At 42.1% G+C, this 21,955-nt stretch overlaps 1 protein-coding gene across 7 annotated transcripts in view; it reads left to right on the top strand.

The window, feature by feature from the left end:
• The first annotated feature begins 596 nt into the window (after nucleotides 1-596).
• The window catches only part of LOC117257669 (mitochondrial carrier homolog 1-like), a 32,543-nt gene continuing 11,184 nt past the window's right edge, over nucleotides 597-21,955 (top strand). For 6 of the 7 annotated variants that reach the window (XM_078170332.1, XM_033627928.2, XM_078170331.1 and 3 more), the window contains exons 1-5: nucleotides 597-829; nucleotides 10,910-10,994; nucleotides 11,078-11,184; nucleotides 20,211-20,273; nucleotides 21,818-21,875. In XM_078170332.1, the coding sequence (XP_078026458.1) occupies nucleotides 677-829; nucleotides 10,910-10,994; nucleotides 11,078-11,184; nucleotides 20,211-20,273; nucleotides 21,818-21,875 (466 nt within the window). In that variant the 5' untranslated portion in view covers nucleotides 597-676. The remainder of the gene's footprint in view (nucleotides 830-10,909; nucleotides 10,995-11,077; nucleotides 11,185-20,210; nucleotides 20,274-21,817; nucleotides 21,876-21,955) is intronic. The other variant, XM_033627930.2, reaches the window with a different exon arrangement.

Raw genomic sequence — 21,955 nt, 5'->3', positions numbered from 1 at the left:
GTATATGTTTCGGTAGTGACAAATTTTCGGAGAGGAAAAACATTCCAAATCTGAAAACAATCTGAAAATACAATATAAAAATTTACAGTCATTTTACTAGATATGTGACCTTTACATATGGTACAATATATATAGGGACAAAGTTTTGGAAATAAAACATACAAAATTTCAAAATATTTCCAGCCTAACCCTCTGTATATCATTAAATAAAGGAGACCAAAATCAGGAAGAAGCCACAGTAACATAACTTGTTGTGTTGCTAATATTTTTGTTTTTCTAACATTTATGTATTATATCAGGCCAGTTTGATACGGCATAAGTGTGACTGTACGAAATTAAAAAACAGCTTGTGTGCACGTGTGTTCATGTGATGGCACGAGCTCCGCCCAAGTGTTTTGGTTCCGCTGTCATGTAACAGGCTGCTATTTTATTTTATTTTTTGTTGTTGCCAGAATGAGTTCTAATAATCATAATAATACCGACCTGTGCTCCTGCTCTGTCTCATAAATTAGTACAATTTATTAAAAGTGTATTTTATTCGCTACTAGTCCCTGCTTAAATTATCTGTGCCGCAGATAATATTATTTTGAAAGTTCGAAGCGGAAATCGTGTTAGTAGTGGTCCTTCTTGACAACGACTGGGGATGACCCGTCTCCCTCCTTATCGGTAGATAAAGATGGATTCGCCAGAAAACCCGTCCGGTCAGGTAGTCGGTGTGGAGCAGGATGCTACACCGACCCCCATGGATGTGGACACCGCGGTTTTGCTGCTGGGAGCGGGAGTAACGGCCATCACACACCCGCTGCTATATGTGAAGCTGCTAATACAGGTAGCGGATGTAGCTAGCTAACTAACCATTCTGACTGTATTAAAACGTCGCGGCTGTATTGTTTATGGAGTCTTTCAAATGTCACCTCACGGTATAATGTACTCATTCAGCCCAGCGACGATAAACAACCGGCTTGCTGGTCGTTATCCAGGTAGAAAGGTCCCACTGCTATGTGTTGTTCTTCCGGGTAACAGGAGAACCTCTTCTCCGTAAAGGGGTCTAGTGCAGTGGGGGTCAAAAGCACGACAATCGCCTTATTTATCAAACATTCATGCAAAATTCGGTGTTTCCTTTGATTAGGCTACATGATTGTTCGCATCCAAATATGTCAAGATTCAAGATTAACTTTACTTTCCCACAAATTTGGTAGTTTGTCTTGGGCTCTTCACTCATGCTGCAGCCATTAAATACATACATTAAATACATTATACAACATGCAACATAGCACATAAACACATAACAATGAAAAGAAAAAATGAAAAAATAAGTGCTAAAAATACCTGTTCAAAAACGCAAATCATCATAATCCAGTGTCTGTTCTGGCTTTAGCTGCCATCATGTAAAAGCTTTACAGACTCAGGGATGAATTAATTTTTATATCTTTTCAATCAGTAGCAAGGCACTCTAAATCTTCTACCAGAGGGTAGCAGCTCGTACTCTGTATGCAGGCCATAAGATGAGTCATTGATGGTCTTACTGGCTTGACTTAGAGTAGCCTGTTCATAAATAATCTGCAGGGATGTGTGCTCTTTAACACCAGTGATTTTCCATGCAGTATGGATGAACCAGAACAGTTGGGTTTTTAACTGCACAGAGAGGTTACAGAACCAAGCTGTGATACTGTACCTGATTAGACTCTCTAGAACAGCCTGAAAAATAAAAATATAAAATCTACATTTTTGATCAACACCATGAACTCTCAGATGATGTAAAATATCAGAATCAAAAGAATCAGAATCAGAATCTCTTTATTGTCATTGTACGATTACAACGAAATTGAGGTAGCAGCTCTCAGATAAATAATAAAGATATACGTTAAAAACGAGGCAGCAAAACAACAGCTATAGAAATATAAAAAGAAACTATAAATTAAAGCTGCAAGCAGCGTTTGGCGGGACCTCGCACTCGCGCCCATTTCGGCCCCCAGCTTATATCGTCATTGTGAATTATTTAGAAATATCAAACATATTGCCACAAACATCAGAAAATCCTTACAGAGCTTAACGTTTTGATGTTTGAATGCTTTCTGTAGCTGTAGGTATGTAGAAATGATGTCACAATATGCAAATTAGATGAGTTAATTCATTCCCATCAGATTCCTCTTACTTTATTTTGAGGACGAGATGACAAAAACAACACAAAACAAACGAAATGTACTGCGTAAATATGTTCAAAATGGTGTTTACTGAGATTCATGAAATCGAATATGGCTGCCATGTAGTGACACCACAATATGCAAATTAGATTAGGTAATTTACTCCCATAAGATTCCTGTTCCCTTATTTCGAGGCTGAGATGACAAAAAATGGCACAAAATAAAAGAAATATACTGTGTAAATATGTTCAAAAGGCTTTTTTACTGATATTTATGAAATCCAATATGGCCGCCGCCTAGTGACCCCACAATATGCAAATTAGATGAGTTAATTTACTCCCATGACAAACTTTGGGTCATGATGAATAGTTTTGTCATTTACAGTATGCCTTTATGTCTCACCACTTTCAAGCCACAGCCTTTTGAAATGTTGAAATGAAAATGGAATTTTTTTTTGCTCAATAAACTCTGGCACCTAAAGGGTCAAAATGGAGATTCTGCCCCTGTCATATCTGCATGTAAGATTTAGACACATACACATCATGTTTCTGTGAGTTTGTGTGTGACAGCGGTTGCCATGGTGATGAAGTAGGTGCACCTGGGAGAAGAGCAGAGAGAGACAGACAGAACACAGAGAGAGACCTGTTGTAGTGGAGATTTAACTCCTCGAACAAGTTCTTCCCATTCCCAAACCGTTGGGCCAATCATGAAAAAAATGTGATGTTGAGAGAGATAAAGTTATACAGAAGATCTGTTTAGCAGCAGTTGAGCTGTCATGTGTGCGTCTTTAAAGCCGATAAAATAAACGGTGTAGGAGGAGATGTGTTTTTTTAAGAGCACGTTTGAGGTGAAATCTTACTTTGAAAGGTCAAGTAGCTCACTTCCTGTTGGAATTAGGTCATGGGTGTCATGATTTGTAAGTCAAACACACCAGTTTTGGTTTGATCTTGATACGACATTCCTACGGGCTGCAGTGGCCAGTTTAGTGCACCTATGTGGCACTAGAGAGCCCATTTTGGCACTTTAGGGGTTAATAATGTGTGTGTTCTGTTTCAAATGAAGTTTCTGCTGCTGTAATCTGTCCTTTAAAGATTGTGAGACACACAGACCAGAGAACCCTGTGGCTGTGTCTGTGTGTGCAGCCGTTGTCATGGCGATTAATGACTTGCCCGTACCTGTGGCAGACACAGACACGTCAGGAGAGCAGATCACCAAAGGCTGTTTATAAAGGGATTTAACTCCTCGAACAAATGCTTCGCATACCCAAACCGTTGGTCCAAGCAAGAAAATAAAGTGATTTTGAGAGACAGCCACGTCTCGTGAACGCGCGTGTCGCGTTTTATATTTCTCGAGTCAAAAATGTGGTCAGGGGAGTGAGTTTAAAATGTGTTGCACCCCAGCTGTTTCCAGAAATTTCTCCTCTGAGTTTACATGGGAGTGAATGAGAAAAAAATCAGCGCTCCCTTCGCTTTGGAGCCACTCAGCAAAAATGTGTACGTGTGAGAGATTCCATGTCAACATATCTGTGAGCTGGACAAATTTTCCTACGTTTTGTGGTATAAATTGTGTGTGTACAGTGAAAATTGTGGCCATGGCAGCGAGTTAAAGACAAAAGTTTTAGACGATTTTTAGAGCCCTCTCCACTCTAGCTCACAGCATTCCGTGCAATACACACCCATTGTAAACTGAGAAGTTCTCCACTTTTGCTCATAGTACTTTGAGAGGCACAGATGAAAAACGGTAAAAGATATGAAAAAGATGAAAACATGAGTGAATAGATGAGACCTGTGGCAACATTTGAGAGTTGGAATGGAGTCTGTAACACAAAGTATGGAGACGCTGTAAATGCTAGAAAAAGCCCTAAGATTGGTCTCTTTCTCCCCCCTGCTGCCATTCATTTCCTATGGGACAGCTTTCGAAGATCGCCAAGACGTTTTTCTGACATCTCACCTTATGGAGGCCATAAAATCCAAACTAAGCGAGTAATGAAAAAGTTACGAATACGAATAACGAATAACTACCTACAGGCCGTAGCGGCCATTTTTGTGTGCCTAGGTGGCGCTAGAGAGCCCATTTTGGCACTTTAGGGGTTAATTTCATGATTTTCTAAAATTTTTCACCAGTTCTGATGTGCGTGCCAATTTTGGTGAGTTTTTGAGCATGTTTAGGGGGTCAAATTCCAGAGGCGGCGGGAGAAAGAATAATAATAATAAACGGAGCAAAAACAATAGGGTGCTCGCCTTCGGCGAGGACTGCTCTGTGAGCAGTCCTCTGCCTTAGGGCTCGGTCCCTAATAAGAAATAAGAAATGTCACTTAACTGTACAAAACAAATTACACTAGTATACAGATTTACACTTTTACACTAGTATCGTTGCAAGCTGCATCCATGAGTCCCAGTAGAAGGGAAGGATAAAACCAGTAGAACCCAACCCAGTATATTATATGCAACAGTGAAAAAAGACAGGAATATTGCACAGACAGCATAATATTGCACAGGTGGCTGTATATTGCACAGTAGAGTATTTAGTGAATATTCAAGTGTTTTCAGGATTGCGCAGAGTTCAGTGTAATGACAGCTCTGGGGTAGAAGCTGTTTTTCAGTCTGTTTGTTTTTGCTGTGATGGTCCTAAAGCACCTCCCTGAGGGCAACAACTCAAATAGGTGGTGACCAGGTTGGGATGGGTCTCTGAGGATGCTGTGGGCTCTCGTGTATTGCATGTATTGTAAATGTCCTCAAGAGATGGAAGAGGGCAGCCAATGAGCTTTTGGGCAGTGTTAATGACTCTCTGCAGTGCCTTTCTGTCTGCTGCCATGCAGCTGGCAAACCACAGCGAGATACCGTGGCTCAGCACTTTCTCCACAGTGCAACAGTAGAAGGACACTAACAGTTTCTGTGTTAAGGTATTCTTCCTCAGTATCCTTAGGAAATAAAGTCTCTGTTGTGCCTTCTTCAGCTGTGCCGTGGCGTTTGTTGTCCATGACAGGTCCTCCTTGATCTAAGTGCCCAGGAACTTGAAATCTGAGACTATCTCCACTCTGTCCCCATTGATGACAATAGGCTGAATGTCAGATTTCCTATCAGCTCTTTCATCTTGGAGGTGTTCAGGATGACATTGTTCATGGAACACCATGCTAACAGCCTTTTCACCTCCTCCTTGTATGCAGTCTCATCTCCTCCTGAGCCACGCTACGGTGGTATCATCCGCGATCACCCGATGACATCACTCACGTCATGAAAGACGACCGGGGATAGTTGGTGTTCACCATCGTGTAGTGTGTCATGTCTGTCGGCCAAGTCACGGCACGATTTTATGACTTCACAATCGTGTAATGTGACATAGTGACTTTCAGAATGGGCAGAAAAGTCGTGTAGTGTGTACCAGGCATAAATCCTCCTTTACCGTTTCTCCCTCTTGCATGTCGCTCATTTTCAGTGTGTGACAGCAGTGTGTGCATGAGAGGGGGAAGGGCTGCTGAGTGCTCAGAGAGGCGAGTGGAGCAAAGAGCTCTCTTCAGAGCTGCTTTTCTGATGTAAAACAAAAGTTTATATGCTCTAAAAAAAGAGAAAACACCGCATGTCTTGCAATGTGACTATCGCACATGTGCACATTGCGATGGTGATGTTCAAACGATATATCATGCAGCCATAGTGTCAACACAGTGTTTGATGTAGCACAGCACAGTTGAGGTGTACACTTCCAGAGGGGTATTCCACATAGGAGGTTCAACAAACTCCGAGTCTAATCCTGAACTCTGAGATGACTTACCCTGAGATGGGAAACTCTTGAGTATCCAGTTCCAGAACAGCTGATTTGAATTAGTTCAATCAACTCTGAGCAGGTACACCTTGAGTTAAGCGCGTTCACAACAACAACAATAAAAAGCCATCATCAGTGGAGCCCCGATACCTCAATTCACCATGGCAACCGGAGAGAAAAAGCGATCAACTTATTTTACACCTGTGGAATTGGAGGCGCTCATGAAAGCCCTACAGCGAATATGAACATGTATTTCGTGAAAAAAGTAACACCGCTAAAGCTGCCAAGGAGAGAGAGGCGGCATGTGAAATTTAGCAAGCAGAATTCTCTTTGACGGGATGTTGGTGGCTTAGTGGATAGAGCAGGCGTCCCATATATATGGCTTTTGCCACAGCGGCCTGGATTCGACTCCGGCCTGTGGCACCTTGCTGCGTGTCACTCCCTTTGTCTCTCTCTCTCCAAAAAATATTAAAAAAGAATCCTTGCTAATTTCAGCAGCTATTTTCAGCACATATAGATGGTTGATGACTTATTTGAAATTTGAATCCTCTATAAACTATCATACCCATTTATTAAACAAAGTAGCTTAAATAACCGGTCATTCAGTGGCTATGTCATTATGTACTATGTCATTATGTACTGTAGGCCACCAGTATCATATAATAAGCTACCGTTAACAAAAAAATGTAGGTGGTTAAAGTCGCCTGCTGTGACGTGATCTGCCTCTGGATAGGTGTTCTGTTGAAGGCTGATGGCATTGTACAAGTGGCTGAGAGCTGTGGAATGTACACAGCAGTCACCATGACAACAGTGAACTCTCGTGGAAAATACGTGGGTCTGCATTTGACAGTCATATACTCCAGGTCTGGAGAGCAGTGGCTATCGATGGTCGTAGCGTTTGTGCACCAGTTGTTATTCACGTAAATGCATAACCCCCCTCCCTTGCTCTTACTGGAGTTACTGTCTCTGTCATGGCGGTGGGCTGTGCGGTCTGCTAACTCAGCCAGGTCTCCGTTATCAGCAGAATACAACAGTCCTGGACGAGCCTGTTTGCTGCAATCTGTAGCTTCAGCTCATCCATTTTATTTGCGATGGATCTGGCATTTGAGAGGAAGATGCTGGGAAGTGGTAGTTTGTGTGGCTGTTTTCTCAGCCACGCAAGGACGCCAGCCTGGCAGCTGCGTTTTTGTTTCCTCTCCTTCCGCTGCTTCCTCCTCCTGCCCGCAGGGATGATGATCCACGGAGAGCCCGGTGTTCTGGCTATATCCTGCAGTATGCTGTGCAATTGGATAAAGTCATTGTTTACAGATTGCTCACTCCATAATCCAGTGTTTAGGAGATCCGGGCGACTGTAGACAGGATTTGCATGACAAACCGCATTAATAATAAAAAACAACATGTACAAAAACACTGGAAAAGAGAGGAGCTACGAGCCGCTGCGTCTGTGCGTGCCGCCATCTTGTGGTATGCAGCCATTGTTATCTACTACAGAGACTTTCAACGTGTGTGATCCAGGTCAGTTCCAGGTTGTCAACAAAGTAGAGGTGAGTCTGCATACACGTTTACACGTGTACACGTGTTTGAGATCATAAACAGTTATGAAAAATTAGTACACGAAAAATGTTTTTTTTTTAGGCGGGAGGGGGGTGATACTAATTGTTGACTAACTGTGATAGACCAACTCTGCTTGAAGAATGAAGATGCAGAACTGACGTCCGTGTAGAAGCACATTTATTTCTCCTTTACAGCAGGAAAACATAACATAACAAAATGCAGGGCCTTCTCACAGAGACTATGCTGTAACTGGAGCCTATCTAAACACTGTAAACAGACTGTAAACAGACTGCAACCACCCGTAGCATGAACAGTACTATTTTCACGGTGCATTCCCGTCCGTACACTCTATACGCCGCTTTACTTCCCACAACATCTACTACGTCACACCCACATGGCCACCGTCTTAAAGCGAAGGACTGGCCGGTAACAACTATGAATATTACAAGAAGTGGTGTGAGACCGGGTTTGGCAGCAGGTCAGTAGCCTACGTGCTCCGTTCTATTAAAACGGCGCGTTGGTGAAATGGTCCGTTCGGTTGGTATTCTGATAACTGGGGCTTTACTGGTATAATGCAATAGCACCACCCAGCAGTGAAACCTGTGTACACGTTTACACGAAAAAAATTACCCACTCTAAACGTTTAGAGATTTTTGTACACTCACCCCTACAACAAAGACACTGAGATATTTATGTGATCAAACCTTCTCTCAAGTTTGTCTAATAGTTCAAATGTGTCCACTGTTTGCTCTGACCTGCACTGGCTGCTGTTGAATCTGTTAACTGTGGGAACAGAGAATGCACATTCCAGCATTATTTTAAACATCTCAGTGTGTGTATTAACGGCTTTGTATTGTCCCGTTTAAATGTGTTCAAAGGGTTGAAATCCATTTTTTTTTAGATGGAAAGCCACGTCTTTGACTCCAAATAGGCCATGAAGAACTTTGATGCGCCCTTGTCCTGTTGGAGAAGATGCTGCATAATTAAACCAGTTTTGATCCAGAACATTCCTACAGGGGAACAGTGCCTGAGATATATGGACTAGGGCTGGGGGGAAAAGTTGATAGAGCACAGTGTCACAGTATTTTGTGTTGCGATATTGTATCAATACAAGGACGCCAGGTATCAATCTTTTATTATATACATTATTCATTTTTGTAAATACACATTTTAATACAACTTGTTGTACTACAATAATAAAATCAATTGCTTTTTCAGTCCACTAGATGGTGTGCGTGTTTTTTTTTTCCTGGTGAGGTCAGCAGAGTTCTCAGTCAGCAGCATTTGGCAGGAAGTTCATCAAAACAAAGATGGAGGCAATGGAGAAAGAAATCAGAAATGCACCACTGGGGTTTAAATTAAGCGTCTGGATTAATTTTGGATTTCTTAATATGGACAGAAAGGAAGACTTGCATATGAGTGCAGCCTGGAAATGGTTTGGAGTTAATTAAATGTTTCAGAAAATTTAAATATATATTGTTTTGGCTGTTGTTTAAAATATGTTCATGAAAATCCCAAAACATGTCTAACATTACTTAAAGTAAGATGTAAGTTGTCACGTAAATAACAAATTCCAGCACTTGAGTAGGCCATAGCACAATAGCACAGCACTGCTGCTGCCGCTGCACGCTGCCATTTTTTTTGTTTGAACCGACGCTAATAATTTGTGTCGACGTATTTACGTAGTCGATGATGTTGATGGTCGCCCCAGCCCTTCTGTGCAACAACTATAACCAATGGAAAAACAAATTCATTGCACATCCAATGATCACTTGTTTTAAACTACTTGAATAATGTCATGAAAATGGGGCAAAATATTATGGAAAAGTTTTGAAAATTGATTGGTAAAAATGTTTGGCAATCCTGGTTTGAGAGTGCCCTTGGCGATGTCAGTTGGAGTTGGTCCCTGCCACCTCACCGATCCCCTCTGTATATCACACACAATTTGTGAAAGACAGCAAGCTGTGATTGGTCAGTATCCACTGTGTAGTAGTCTGCAATGTCTCACAGCCATGTGACAGCAAGACTTATTACTGTATGATCATTTAATCTGACAAAATGACCATTTTGAAAGACAAAAACAAAGCGCTGCGATTCCATCATAAATCTCTTTTTCTTCTGCCTCTTTTTAGTGGGCAAAAATTGCCAACATCTGATAAGAGGTGAGGCAACTCCTGATCAGTCCCCTCCTGCCGTCTGAGATCACCTTTACTGCATAATAATACAGGCATTCAGAAAATAAATTCAGAAAATGCACTCCTGAATGTAAATACATTCACTCCTTAATGCTGCATGTCAACCAGCACTCATTCCTAAGCTGCTGCACTGTCCTGATAAAATCATGACTTTACGATCACAGCATCATCTGACAAAACCATTCAGGTGTGACATCTGAAATGATCATTCACAGAGAAAGTTAGAGGTGCCACATGGACCACAGCTGGGAACGGTTATATCACTAAAGCACCAAGCTGGCATTTAAGCATTATCCCCTCTGGATACCATTTTCCAGGAACTTTTATTACCAGGAATTTGTTTACCTGGATAAAATAATTCCTGGTAATCTGTGTGTTTTGCATTTCCTCTGCACCTCAAAGTTCCGGATAATTTATTCAAATTAGCGTGATGACGTAGATGATTCGGCGTGTGCCCTGTATTTGGCTCCGTCAGCTTGGCTGGTTACATGCTGGTGTAGAGAGTAGGGGCTGTTTGTCTCTTAAGACTTAAGTCTTTTAAGATAAGTGTTAAACTAAGTTAGTCTACATACAGACAGCTGTCATTTGAGCTTATTAGTAACAATTCACTATCAGCTGAACTAGCGTGCTGTCCTCGTGTAAGACATAACGTTAGTGACGGTGGATGAGAGAGTGTGGACGGAGCATATTGAATATCGCTGTCTACGTGTTAATATGTTCATGCTTGCTGAACACATGTATTGGTAAAGTATTGGCTTCCAACTCGCTAAGGTTTAATGTCACAGTAACAAGTGTAGCTGCCGTCAACTCGAGTAGCGCTTATCAATACTATGGTCTTTGATAATTTAGCTCCGAGGCTAATTTAGTACCGGGTTTTGGTACCCATCCTTAATCAAAACACAAACGAAGTGAAGCCTGTAGAAATGACATCAAGTTTTCAGCGGCTGCCCGTACCAGGAAGTGCGGAACGCTGCAAGTGTGTGTTCCACCAATCAGTGTTCTTTAGCAAACAGCCCCGCCCCTCAAGAATTCTGCGTAATCTGAAAAGTCCTACCCCCCTACTACGTACTTTTTCCAGGGTAAATTTGGGGGTGAGGGAAAGTTTTTTTACCCGGATAATTTTGGTGGAAACGCATGGAGGTTTTTCAGAATTCCGGGTAACTGATAAAAGTTCTTGCGATGGAAAAGGGGCTAATGTCATCATCATTCTCATGAAGCAGAGGGGTTGTGTTTAATCTCTGTCGCTGTTGTTTCCAGGTGGGACATGAACCTCTTCCCCCAACTGTGGGAACAACCATGTTCGGACGAAGAGTCTTATACCTGCCTGGCTTCTTCTCCTATGGTGAGTGAGGTGTGATTTACCAATGTCATATTGTTTCACTAGACAAGTTAACAGCAATTGACAGGACATTAATTTGTTTTCAGCACAGCACATTGTGAAAGTGGATGGAAGAAGAGGGCTCTTCCGCGGCCTCTCACCTCGAATCGTGTCCAGTACCATCTCCACTGTTGTCAGGAGCAAAGTTAAACAGGTAAGCAAGGATTGAGACGAAGGCTGTACAGATATCAATACAGTACAACAGGGTATTTTCTAATATGAAGGCTGATGCCAACATGTCTTCGAAACATATTAGCGCTTTGGGGTTGCATTTTTGATGTATGAAAGGCGCTATATAAATAAAGTTTGATTGATTGATTGATTATATTTATATATCACTGGAGGAAAACTTGATTATTGTTGGGTTTAAATCCCTGACTGAATCCATTGTGTTCCTGTAGATAAATGTTTAACTCAGTCAGTTATGCAGCTGTTTGAGACTTAAATGAATTAAGAAGTCCACACTTATCTGCTTTATAGGATACAGCTTCTTAAAATGGTTGCCCTCTCTCTCTAACAAAGAGATTTGGTGGAACAACAGAAGCACAATCCAAACCTCTGTAAAGTTTCTGAAACTCCACTGGTCTTTGCACAGGGTAATCTAAATCATGTCCACTCAAAGCTCTCTCACTGGCTGTCCTTTCCACGGCTCTAACTTTTACCAGAATTGTTCCACAACTGAACAGGCAGAATCACGCTGGCTCTGGTATGGTCCGGGGTAGGCCTGAAGGATAGGAGAATATCATCTAACTGCCTTTTTTTGGACCAATATTGAGATTCAGTATGCAATTTTTTTTAAGTTTCATATCTTCTGTATTATATACAAGCAATAATTTGTTCAATAATGAGGAATGAGACTCAGTAATTAACTGTCTTTTTCCAGAGTTACATGCAGCACCTTAAAACCAAACAACTGTTTGTGTGGAGAAAGCCTGGTATATACTGTGCAATTTTGGGCTGTCCCAGACGAAATATGACCATCATTAAAGAAAGTGTGCAATATCTTCGGTCGTGGCTCTAAAACAGTGGTCCTATGTCGCACAGTGAGAGAGGTTCAAGGATGGCCCTTGTCATGGTCTAGTGATCAAAGACAGCCTGGGATAAAATTCTGACAGTGTCAGAAATTTAGGATGACCATCTCACAGTGTGACTGCTGTGAGGACCTACGTCTACAAACCAACCAATAGAAATGCAGCATGAAATGACGCACTGGCGCTAAACCCAAACAAACAAATGGATAGCAGCTCGTCATGGAGGCAAAACACGCTAAAAGAAATGTGTGGAGCACAGCAAAGAGGAAAACCTTGTGGAGTTGTGGCAGCAGAAGCCTTGCCTGTATGATGTGTCCTCCAGTTCTTACCATGATCGCGTAAAGAAGGACGAAGCATGAAAGGAAACAGTAGCGAAGTTGCAGCTGCCAGGTGAGCAACCTAGCAGTTAGCAAACACAGACACACCGCAGTATATAGTACCCACAAAACTTTAGGTTGTTTAATAATGTGACCCTCTGTGTTGTGCTTCACAGTTGGAGAAGTAATAACCCGTGCAGCCTCCTTGCACGTATGGGAAGCTATTGCATCGTACGTCATAGCCTGCGATTCAGTAGGTGCTGTCATCATACAGTCTGCATACATCAAACTTGATGTCCTACCCAAGTTTATTAGATCCAAGTTGCACAGTGTAGCTGCACTAAACTTATAAGATTACTAAAATCTCACAGTCTGTGGTAGGCTTTATTGCATCCAAGTTTCCCTCACTTGAGTCTATTTCTTGCGTCTTAAGTGCAACACACACCGGCGCGGCGCTATGGCCGTCAAGTGCCGCCCCCCAACACACACTGGCAGCGGCGCGCAGCGGCACCGTCGACGTGTATTTCCCACCCCAGCCCGCTAGGTAGCTGTACCTACACTAGTTGCCAATGGTTAACTGCTAGTAACAGAAGAAGAAGAGGAAAAACTTTGAGGCAACAACAACTTGAATTTCACGGGTGAGTTTCTCATCAAAGTCGTCTTATTAAAAATTTGAAACAACCGGAGTTGATCCTACGAGACGAGATGTACATAAAAGGCTTTTCTCGCAGCGCCGCCATGAGCGCTGGCCGCGCTGGAAATAGAGCAGTGGGCTGAAGCAGAGCGGCGCAGCGCGTCGGCTGGCGCCAGTGTGGGTTGGTTCACAGAATATAATGGAGGCGGGCGTTTTGACGCATGGCGTACAGCGGCGGTGTGTGTTGCACTTTAGTCCCTCCCCCCAGGAATGCATAGAGAGACATAGGGAAGCCATGGGAGGAGAGAGGAAACAAAGAAATATGTTTTAAGAGAAATGTGAATGTGGAATGTGAATTCATTATGTCATTACCGAGAATATGTTTATGGTGTCTTTTGAACACAGGAAATGATTTATTATGGTAAATGTTTTAGGGTAAGTTAAAATGATGTAACTCATCAAACCTAATGCTCGGGAATGATCAGCCTCATGTGTGACTAAATAGAAATAAGGATCAATGATATAAAAGTGTTTCTTGCTGACAGACTCTCCATCCATCCATCCATCCATCCATTTTCATGCACTTATCTGGGGCTGGGTTGTGGGGGCAGCAGGCCAAGCAAAGCACCCCCGACATCCCTCTTCACAGCTACTCTTTCCAGCTCCTCCTGGGGGACCCCAAGGTGTTCCCAGGTCAGATGAGATATGTAATCCCTCTAGCGTGTTCTGGGTCTGCTCTGGGGCCTCCTACCAGTGGGACGTGCCCAGAACACCTCTGACGGGAGGCACCCAAGGCCATCTTAATCAGATGCCCAACCACCTCAACTGGCCCCTTTAGACATGAAGAGGCAGCGGGTCTACTCTGAGCTCCTTCCGGATGTCTGGGGTGCGGTGCTGACACCACACCAAGCCACCCATCCATCTCGCCCTCCATTCTACCCTAACTTGTGAATAAGACCCTGAGATACTTGAACTCCCTCACTTGAGGCAATAATTCATCCCCAACACCGAGGGGCCAATCCTCCATTTTCTGGCAGAGAACCATGGCCTCAGATTTGGAGGTGCTGACTCTCATCTGATTGCTTCACATTCGGCTGCAAACTGCCCCATTGCTTGCTGGAGGTCAGTGTGATGAAGCCAACAGAACCACATCATCTGCAAAAAGCAGAGACACAATTTTGAGATCCCCAAACCGGAGCCCTTCCTTCCCTTGGCCGCATCTCGAGAGCCTGTCCATGAATATCACAAGTAGAATCGGTGACAAGAGTCAACGCTGGGACAACATCCAGTGTGAACGTGTTTGACTTTACGCCAAGTATGCAGACACAGCTCTCACTTTGGTCATACAGGGACCAAGTGGCTTGTAAAACGACCCCGGTGCCCTGTAATCTGTCTTTGACTCTGACTTTGACTCTCTCTGACTTTAATCGTTTCCATAATAAAAGTTAATGGGGGGAAATGACAGATCATGGAAAGAAAAATCTTTCTAATAAAGAAAGTTGTCTGTGGTCCTTTTGTTGTTCTGAGCAACAAAAACACAGCTGATTTTTAACTAGATGGTGAATCAGAAAACAAATAAAATATAAAACTTGGGAGTGATACACTTAACTTTAATCCGTTATCTTATGTGTCCATGTGTTCATGGTTCCTGTAGCAGTCTCTTCACAGCCATAGGGAAAAAGCTGTGTTTTAGTCTGTTGGTGCGGGCTCGTATCACTCTGAGCCTGCCAGAGGGGAGGCTGGTGAACAGAGAGTGTCCTGGGTGGGCGGGGTCATTCTGGATCTTTGTGGCCTGTCAGAGGAGACGGCTCGAGTAGATCTCATCTAGGCGTGGGAGTGGGGAGCTGATGATCCACCTCAGCAGAGGTGGAGGGAGCTTGTTCCTCCTCAGCGTTCTCAGAAAAAAGAGACGCTGCTGGGCCTTTTTGATAATGTGGGTGGTGTTCACAGTCCAGCCCAGGTCCTCTGAGATGTGCAGTCCGAGGAACTTGAAGTTCGCGACACGCTCCACCTCTTCCCCATTTATGCTCAGGCCTGAGCTAAGTGTGGTCCTCGACTTCCGGAAATCAGTGATGATTTCTTTTGTCTTCCTGGTGTTGAGGTTGAGGTGGTTGTCACTGCACCAGGCCGCCAGCGCCTGGACCTCTTCCCTGTATGGAGCCTCGACGTTGTTGCTGATCAGTCCCACAATGGTTGTATCATCTGCAAATTTGATGAGGGTTTTCGAGCCATGGATGGCGACGCAGTCATGGGTGTACAGCGCGAACAAGACTAGACTCAGGACACAGCCCTGAGGGACACCAGTATTGAGGACGATGTGGAGGTGTCCATCCTGACACGCTGGGGTCTGTTAGTCAGGAAGTCTTTGATCCACAGACAGAGGGAGGTTCCGAGTTGCAGTGCCTGCAGTTTGTTAATCAGTCATCTGGGACTGATGGAGTTAAATGCCGAGCTGAAGTCAACAAACAGCATCCTGATGTATGTTTTGGGGTTTTCCAGGTGGCTGAGAGCGGTGTGGAGGGCGATGGAGATGGCGTCGTCTGTGGATCTGTTGGACCTGTAGGCGAACTGATGTTGATCAAGGCCAGGTGGGATATGGGCCTTGATATGCTGTAACACCAGTCTCTCCATACATTTCATGATCACTGGCATCAGGGCCACAGGCCGGTAATCATTCAACCCTGTGATGGCGGAGAACTTGGGCACGGGGATTATGGTGACAGTTTTCAGGCAGATGGGGACTGTGGCTTGCTGCAGCGAGTGATTGAAGATGTTGGTGAATACTGCAGCAAGCTGATGAGCACATGATTTCAGCACCCTCCCCGGTACTCCATCTGGTCCTGGTGCTTTGCTGATGTCAGTGCCACGCAGGACACACAGTACCTGGTGTTGTTGGATGGTGAGGGGCTGGTCATACTCTGATGGTGTCTGCTGTGTGTCCTCTGCCTGTCTGCTGTCCTCTTCAAAGCGGGAGAAAAAGGTGTTATGCTGGTCCAGGAGAGAGGTGCCGGTGGGGGAGGGGGTGTTGTGACATTGTTTGTAGTCCGTAATGTACTGGATGCCTTTCCACATGGAGCAGGGGTTGTTTTCCGTGAAGTTGGCCTCTATCTGCTTTCTGTACTTTGTTTTAGCAGCCTTGATGCCTCTGTTCAGGTCCGCTCTAGCCTTCCTGTAGGCCTCCCTGTCTCCTGATCTCAGTGCTGTGTCCCTGGCCTGGAGTAGTGCTCTGATGTTGGTGTTAAACCAGGGGTTTTGGTTGGGGAATGTTTTCCTTGTCGTTACATTGTCCATAGCAGAAACTAATGTACGACAGCACAGAGGAGGTGTAGTGCTCAATGTCTGGATCCTCAAAGAGCTCCCACATGGTGTCCTCAAAACAGTCCTGCAAGGATAGTGTGGCCTCTTCAGTCCAGCACTGCACTGGCTTGTACTGTGGCTTAGACCTGCAGATGAGGGGCCTATAAGCTGGTGTCAGGAACAGGGAAAAATGGTCTAAGTGTCCGAGGTGAGGGGAAGGGCAGGCTTTGTAGGCTCCAGGAATGCTGGTATAGACCTGATCAAGTGTTTTGCCCTACCTTGTTTTAATGTCCACGTTCTTATAAAATCTGGGGAGCACAGTCTTTAAATTAGTGTGACTAAAATCACCTTTCACGATAAAGAAGCCCTCTGGGTGTGTGTTCTGCTGCCTGCTGATGCTGTCGTGCAGCCTGCTCATAGCTACGTTAGCATTAGCTCGCGAGTGGATATACACATCAGCTACAAACACTTATGTGATTTCTCTAGGAAGGTAAAAAGCTCTGTACTTCAACAGTAAAAACTCCAGATCTGAACAGCAGTGTCTCTCAACAACGGTAGTGTCCGTGCACCAACTGTTGTTAATATAGACGCACACACCCCCTCCTCTCATCTTACCGGAGTCTGATGTGCAGTCTGCCCGGAAGATTGTGCAACCTGCTAGTTCCACAGCTAGGTCCGGGATGTTTTCGTACAGCCAGGTCTCCGTTATCACCGTGATACAGCTGTTCATGCGGTTATGTTCCGTTAATGTTAATGTCCCGTAATTTAATTTCGTCCATCTTGTTAACCAGGGAGCGGACATTGGCAAGAAAAACGCTAGCCTAGCTCTGATGCCGGCCTGCTTGCCCTGCTTCTGGCATCTTTCACAGCGCCGTCGTCGCCTCCTCTTGGTCCGTTCTCACCGGCGTATCCTCTCCGGCAACGAGTCGAACCCTTCTGGTATGGGGTGCCATTTGTAAAGTGGCTCACACTGAAAATAACATCAACATTTTGCCACATTTAGCTTCAAACAATGTTTAAAAAAGTGTTGTGAATTTTTTAACAACACCTTTTACCACATTTACAGCAATATTTGTTAACTTAGAAATATATTAAATAGTTAAATCTAAATATTAAATGTGGCACCTAAATGTTAAATGTTAAATCTAAATATTAAATCTAAATCTAAATCTAAATGTTAAATCTAAATGCTAAATCTAAATCTAAATATTAATTCTAAATCTAAATGCTAAATCTAAATGTTAAATCTAAATGTTAAATCTAAATGCTAAATCTAAATCTAAATTAAATCTAAATATTAAATATAAATGTTAAATCTAAATATTAAATCTAAATCTAAATGTTAAATCTAAATGTTAAATGTTAAATCTAAATGTTCTGGGTGAAACTAAATATTTAGCTAATATGCAAATTCACACTGCCGATCACCGGAAGTACCAAAATAAAAGCTCGAGATGGTCAGACTGTGTTTATAGAATCAAATAACGAATTAAAACCAACATATCGGGGGAAATGAACACTTGAACATACATTAGCGTGATAATAACTACCTAAAATAACAAGAAACATGTTTTGAGAAATTTTATTTGATGTGTACTTTGAGTTGTTAATGTCCTTTCGGAGGGAATCACCTTGTTGTTTACAAATACTTCCGGGTAGAAAACCAGCGGAGTTTAGCTACATATATATATGAATATCTCACATTTTTCACGTCACTTTATCACCGTTTAGACTAATCTGCTGTTTGTAAAGTCTATAAACACAATGATTGAACAAACATTACTATCACGTTCTGAAATAAATAACATGATTATCGTAGCGGTGTCTGTAATGACTCATTAACTCTAAATGGTCTGGATGTCTTAGTTACAACATGATTGAGCTAACTGGAGTAGTTTCATTTCGTATCCAACAACGGGAGGCTTTTAACAGATGACGTCCTGATGTTAGCTTTGCTGCTGCTGCTGCGGCCACTGATGCTTTCTAGACATCGTGATTTCCCAAAACTGAATAAATACCACACATCGCAACACAAAACTGCTTTGCTAGCTCAATCATGTTGTAACTAAGACATCCGCTGGAAAAAAAATATTTTTTTCACGGACCGTTTAAGAGTTAATAAGTAATTACAGACACCGCTAACGGGGCTAACAGCTAACGATTGTTAGCTTAGCTTAGGTTGTTAGTCCCTCCGAAGGGACACTAACAACTCAAAATACACATCAAATAAAATTTCTCCAAACATGTTTCTTGTTATTTTAGGTAGTTATTATCACGCTAATGTATGTTCAAGTGTTCATTTCCCCCGATAAGTTGGTTTTAATTCGTTATTTGATTCTATAAACACAGTCTGACCATCTTGAGCTTTTAGTTTGGTACTTCCGGTGATCGGCAGTGTGAATTTGCATATTAGCTAAATATTTAGTTTCACCCAGAACATTTAGATTTAACATTTAACATTTAGATTTAGCATTTAGATTTAGATTTAGATTTAGATTTAGATTTAATATTTAAATTTAGATTTAATATTTAGATTTAACATTCAGATTTAGATTTAGATTTAATATTTAGATTTAACATTTAACATTTAGGTGCCACATTTAATATTTAGATTTAACTATTTAATATATTTCTAAGTTAACAAATATTGCTGTAAATGTGGTAAAAGGTGTCGTTAAAAAATTCACAACACTTTTTTAAACATTGTTTGAAGCTAAATGTGGCAAAATGTTGATGTTATTTTCAGTGTGAGCCACTTTACAAACGGCACCCCATACCGGAAGGGTTCGACTCGTTGCCGGAGAGGATACGCCGGTGAGAACGGACCAAGAGGAGGCGACGACGGCGCTGTGAAAGATGCCAGAAGCGGGGCAAGCGGGCCAGCATCAGAGCAACTAACAACTCAAAGTACACATCATATAAAATTTCTCAAAACATGTTTCTTGTTATTTTAGGTAGTTATTATCACGCTAATGTATGTTCAAATGTTCATTTCCCCCGATAAGTTGGTTTTAATTCGTTATTTGATTCTATAAACACAGTCTGACCATCTCAAGCTTTTATTTTGGTACTTCCGGTGATCAGCAGTGTGAATTTGCATATTAGCTAAATATTTAGTTTCACCCAGAACATTTAGATTTAACATTTAACATTTAGATTTAACATTTAGATTTAGATTTAATATTTAGATTTAACATTTATATTTATAGTTATATTTAATATTTAGATTTAACATTTAGATTTAGCATTTAGATTTAGCATTTAGATTTAGATTTAATATTTAACATTTAGGTGCCACATTTAATATTTAGATTTAACTATTTAATATATTTCTAAGTTAACAAATGTTGCTGTAAATGTGGTAAAAGGTGACGTCAAAAAATTCACAACACTTTTTTAAACATTGTTTGAAGCTAAATGTGGCAAAATGTTGATGTTATTTTCAGCGTGAGCCACTTTACAAACGGCACCTCATATTCCGGGGTCCAGCCGGTCCAGTGTTGTTTCAGGCTGATAAGTTCGGTTCGGGTGTAAGTCCCTCTCGGTAAGTAGCTGCTAACTAAGGAAGAGCGCCGGGTCCCTGCGTCTACATGCGCTGTCATCACGTTAGACTTGGGATGCACCCTATCTGTGCATGACTCTGGCTTTTATCGCTTGTGAATTTTGTTTCTTGTCTAAAATAGATTCTAAATACTAGAAAATTGTTGAGTGTGACAAATTGTCTTAAATCACTCTTACGTGTCTCATAAGAATGAATGGCTTCAAATGAGTGGCTCTTGATGAAACGCATCACATTTGGCATATATGGTCAATGGGGGGGTGTGATTAAAGGGTTGTTTTAAGCATTTAAAGGTATAGGTGTTGTGAAGGACTGTCGAAGTATTTTCAGTTCTTTATTCAGCAGGTGGAGGTTTTCTCCAAGAGAGATGACCTGCAGACTTCACTCAGGAAAGTCGTCAGAGAGGTGAGACATCAGCTCCTCCTGGATGACAAGAAAACAGGGGATTCTTTGGCAACAACCCTGACTTCTTTCATTCAGTCTAACTGAAGTGATATTGTTAAAGTCTCTTATAACACACTTTGTCTACTCTCTGTTGTATGTTTCATTATGAAATGTAAAGGTTCAAGACAAGGGCACAGAGTATGGAAAACTGCCAAGTGCCCTATTTACTTTGCCCCATGTTGTTAAATGAAAAAAAAGAACTTGTTAACAAAGTATGATTATAATCCTGTAGTGTAAGTGTAAGGTATAAACAAGTATATTATCAGAGGCCTGTACAACAAAGCATGACTTGGAGTTAGTGAGGTAACTTCAGTACTACGAAGCTGGTTCTCTTTTTACTGGGAAAATCACTGTGGTAACTTATGCTGAACAGCTAACCTGCTCAGACGCATGTTATGTACAGAGTCTGACCAATCAGATCACTGACGAAAAAAGTATCCATGGGCAAAAGTCCAAAAGTCCAAAAGTGTAGTCTATATATTGTTATAGGTCAGTAGAAGCATTGCATTGTTCCAAGGCTCTATTTCCGCTGGTGTCAGATTCAGATTAAGATTGTTTATTCAAGTGTCATACACCAAAAGATGCCCAGCCCACATGGGCTTACATGATACTACAAAACATTATAAAACGAGCAATAACATGGTACAAACCATATCTTTGAAATGTCAAACATGAAGTGCCCACATACACAGCTGCAAAGCATCTGACACAAACTGAGCTAACTGATATACTTTGTCTGTAAACAATAACTCAGGTCTACATTCATCAGACATGGAAAACAAATTAGGACATTCTGCAGATAATTTAACATAGTGCTCCGAGTGGAACATGCCTAATAAGACTACGGTCTCAGTTTTGGTTTACACAAAATTTCTTCTGACCATTTCTGTTTAAAATTTTCTAGCAATATTGTTTTAATTTAAGTAACTTTTTAAACTGATGCAAAGTTTATTTTATTCTGCAGTGATAGTGTTTCTGTTTTTACACTTTGATTCCATCACTGCAGCTCAGAATAACATTAGACACCAGTGTGATGAAAACTAGGAGAAAGATAATGTTTTAATATTTTAAGGTTTTCTTATATTCAGACAGAACAGGATGTAAGGAGATGTGTTTTACCTGCTTGACAGTTTCGACTGAGACTCCAGTCTTCCTCAGAAGCATCATCCGACGTGCTGCTGATGTGTCATATATCAGCTGGTAGGCCTGACAGACCAATCAGAGTCTGTCAGGCCAACCCCGCCTCCTGCGTCGTTGTTCGTTTTGTGGAGTAGGGAATCCCAGGTATGCGAGAGGGTGTACGCCCCCTCGTCCCGGTTGATGGTGCCGCTTGCCCGCTTCCTGATCTCAATGGCCTCTTTTATCTACCGTTTGAAGACTGGAGTCTCAGTGTTCACTGGACATCATTTAGCTGATACTGTATATTCATTTTTATGGCTTTATTTTACAATAAATCTGTACAACTTCATACCAGGTTGTCCCTTCAAATTGTTTTCTCTCTCCAGACCTCACATGAGATGATCATCCAGTGCCTGTCCAGAGTAGCCACTCATCCTTTTCATGGTAGGTCCTCCTCAAGACTGGCAAAGTTTATTCAACCATAAGAAAAAGTAACTGATTACATGGATATATTCTGGAAGCTT

Source organism: Epinephelus lanceolatus, chromosome 8, assembly GCF_041903045.1.
Source record: "Epinephelus lanceolatus isolate andai-2023 chromosome 8, ASM4190304v1, whole genome shotgun sequence".
Lineage (NCBI taxonomy): Eukaryota > Metazoa > Chordata > Actinopteri > Perciformes > Serranidae > Epinephelus > Epinephelus lanceolatus.
Note: the sequence above shows the minus strand (reverse complement) of the source record. Positions and strands in the feature narration are given on the sequence as shown.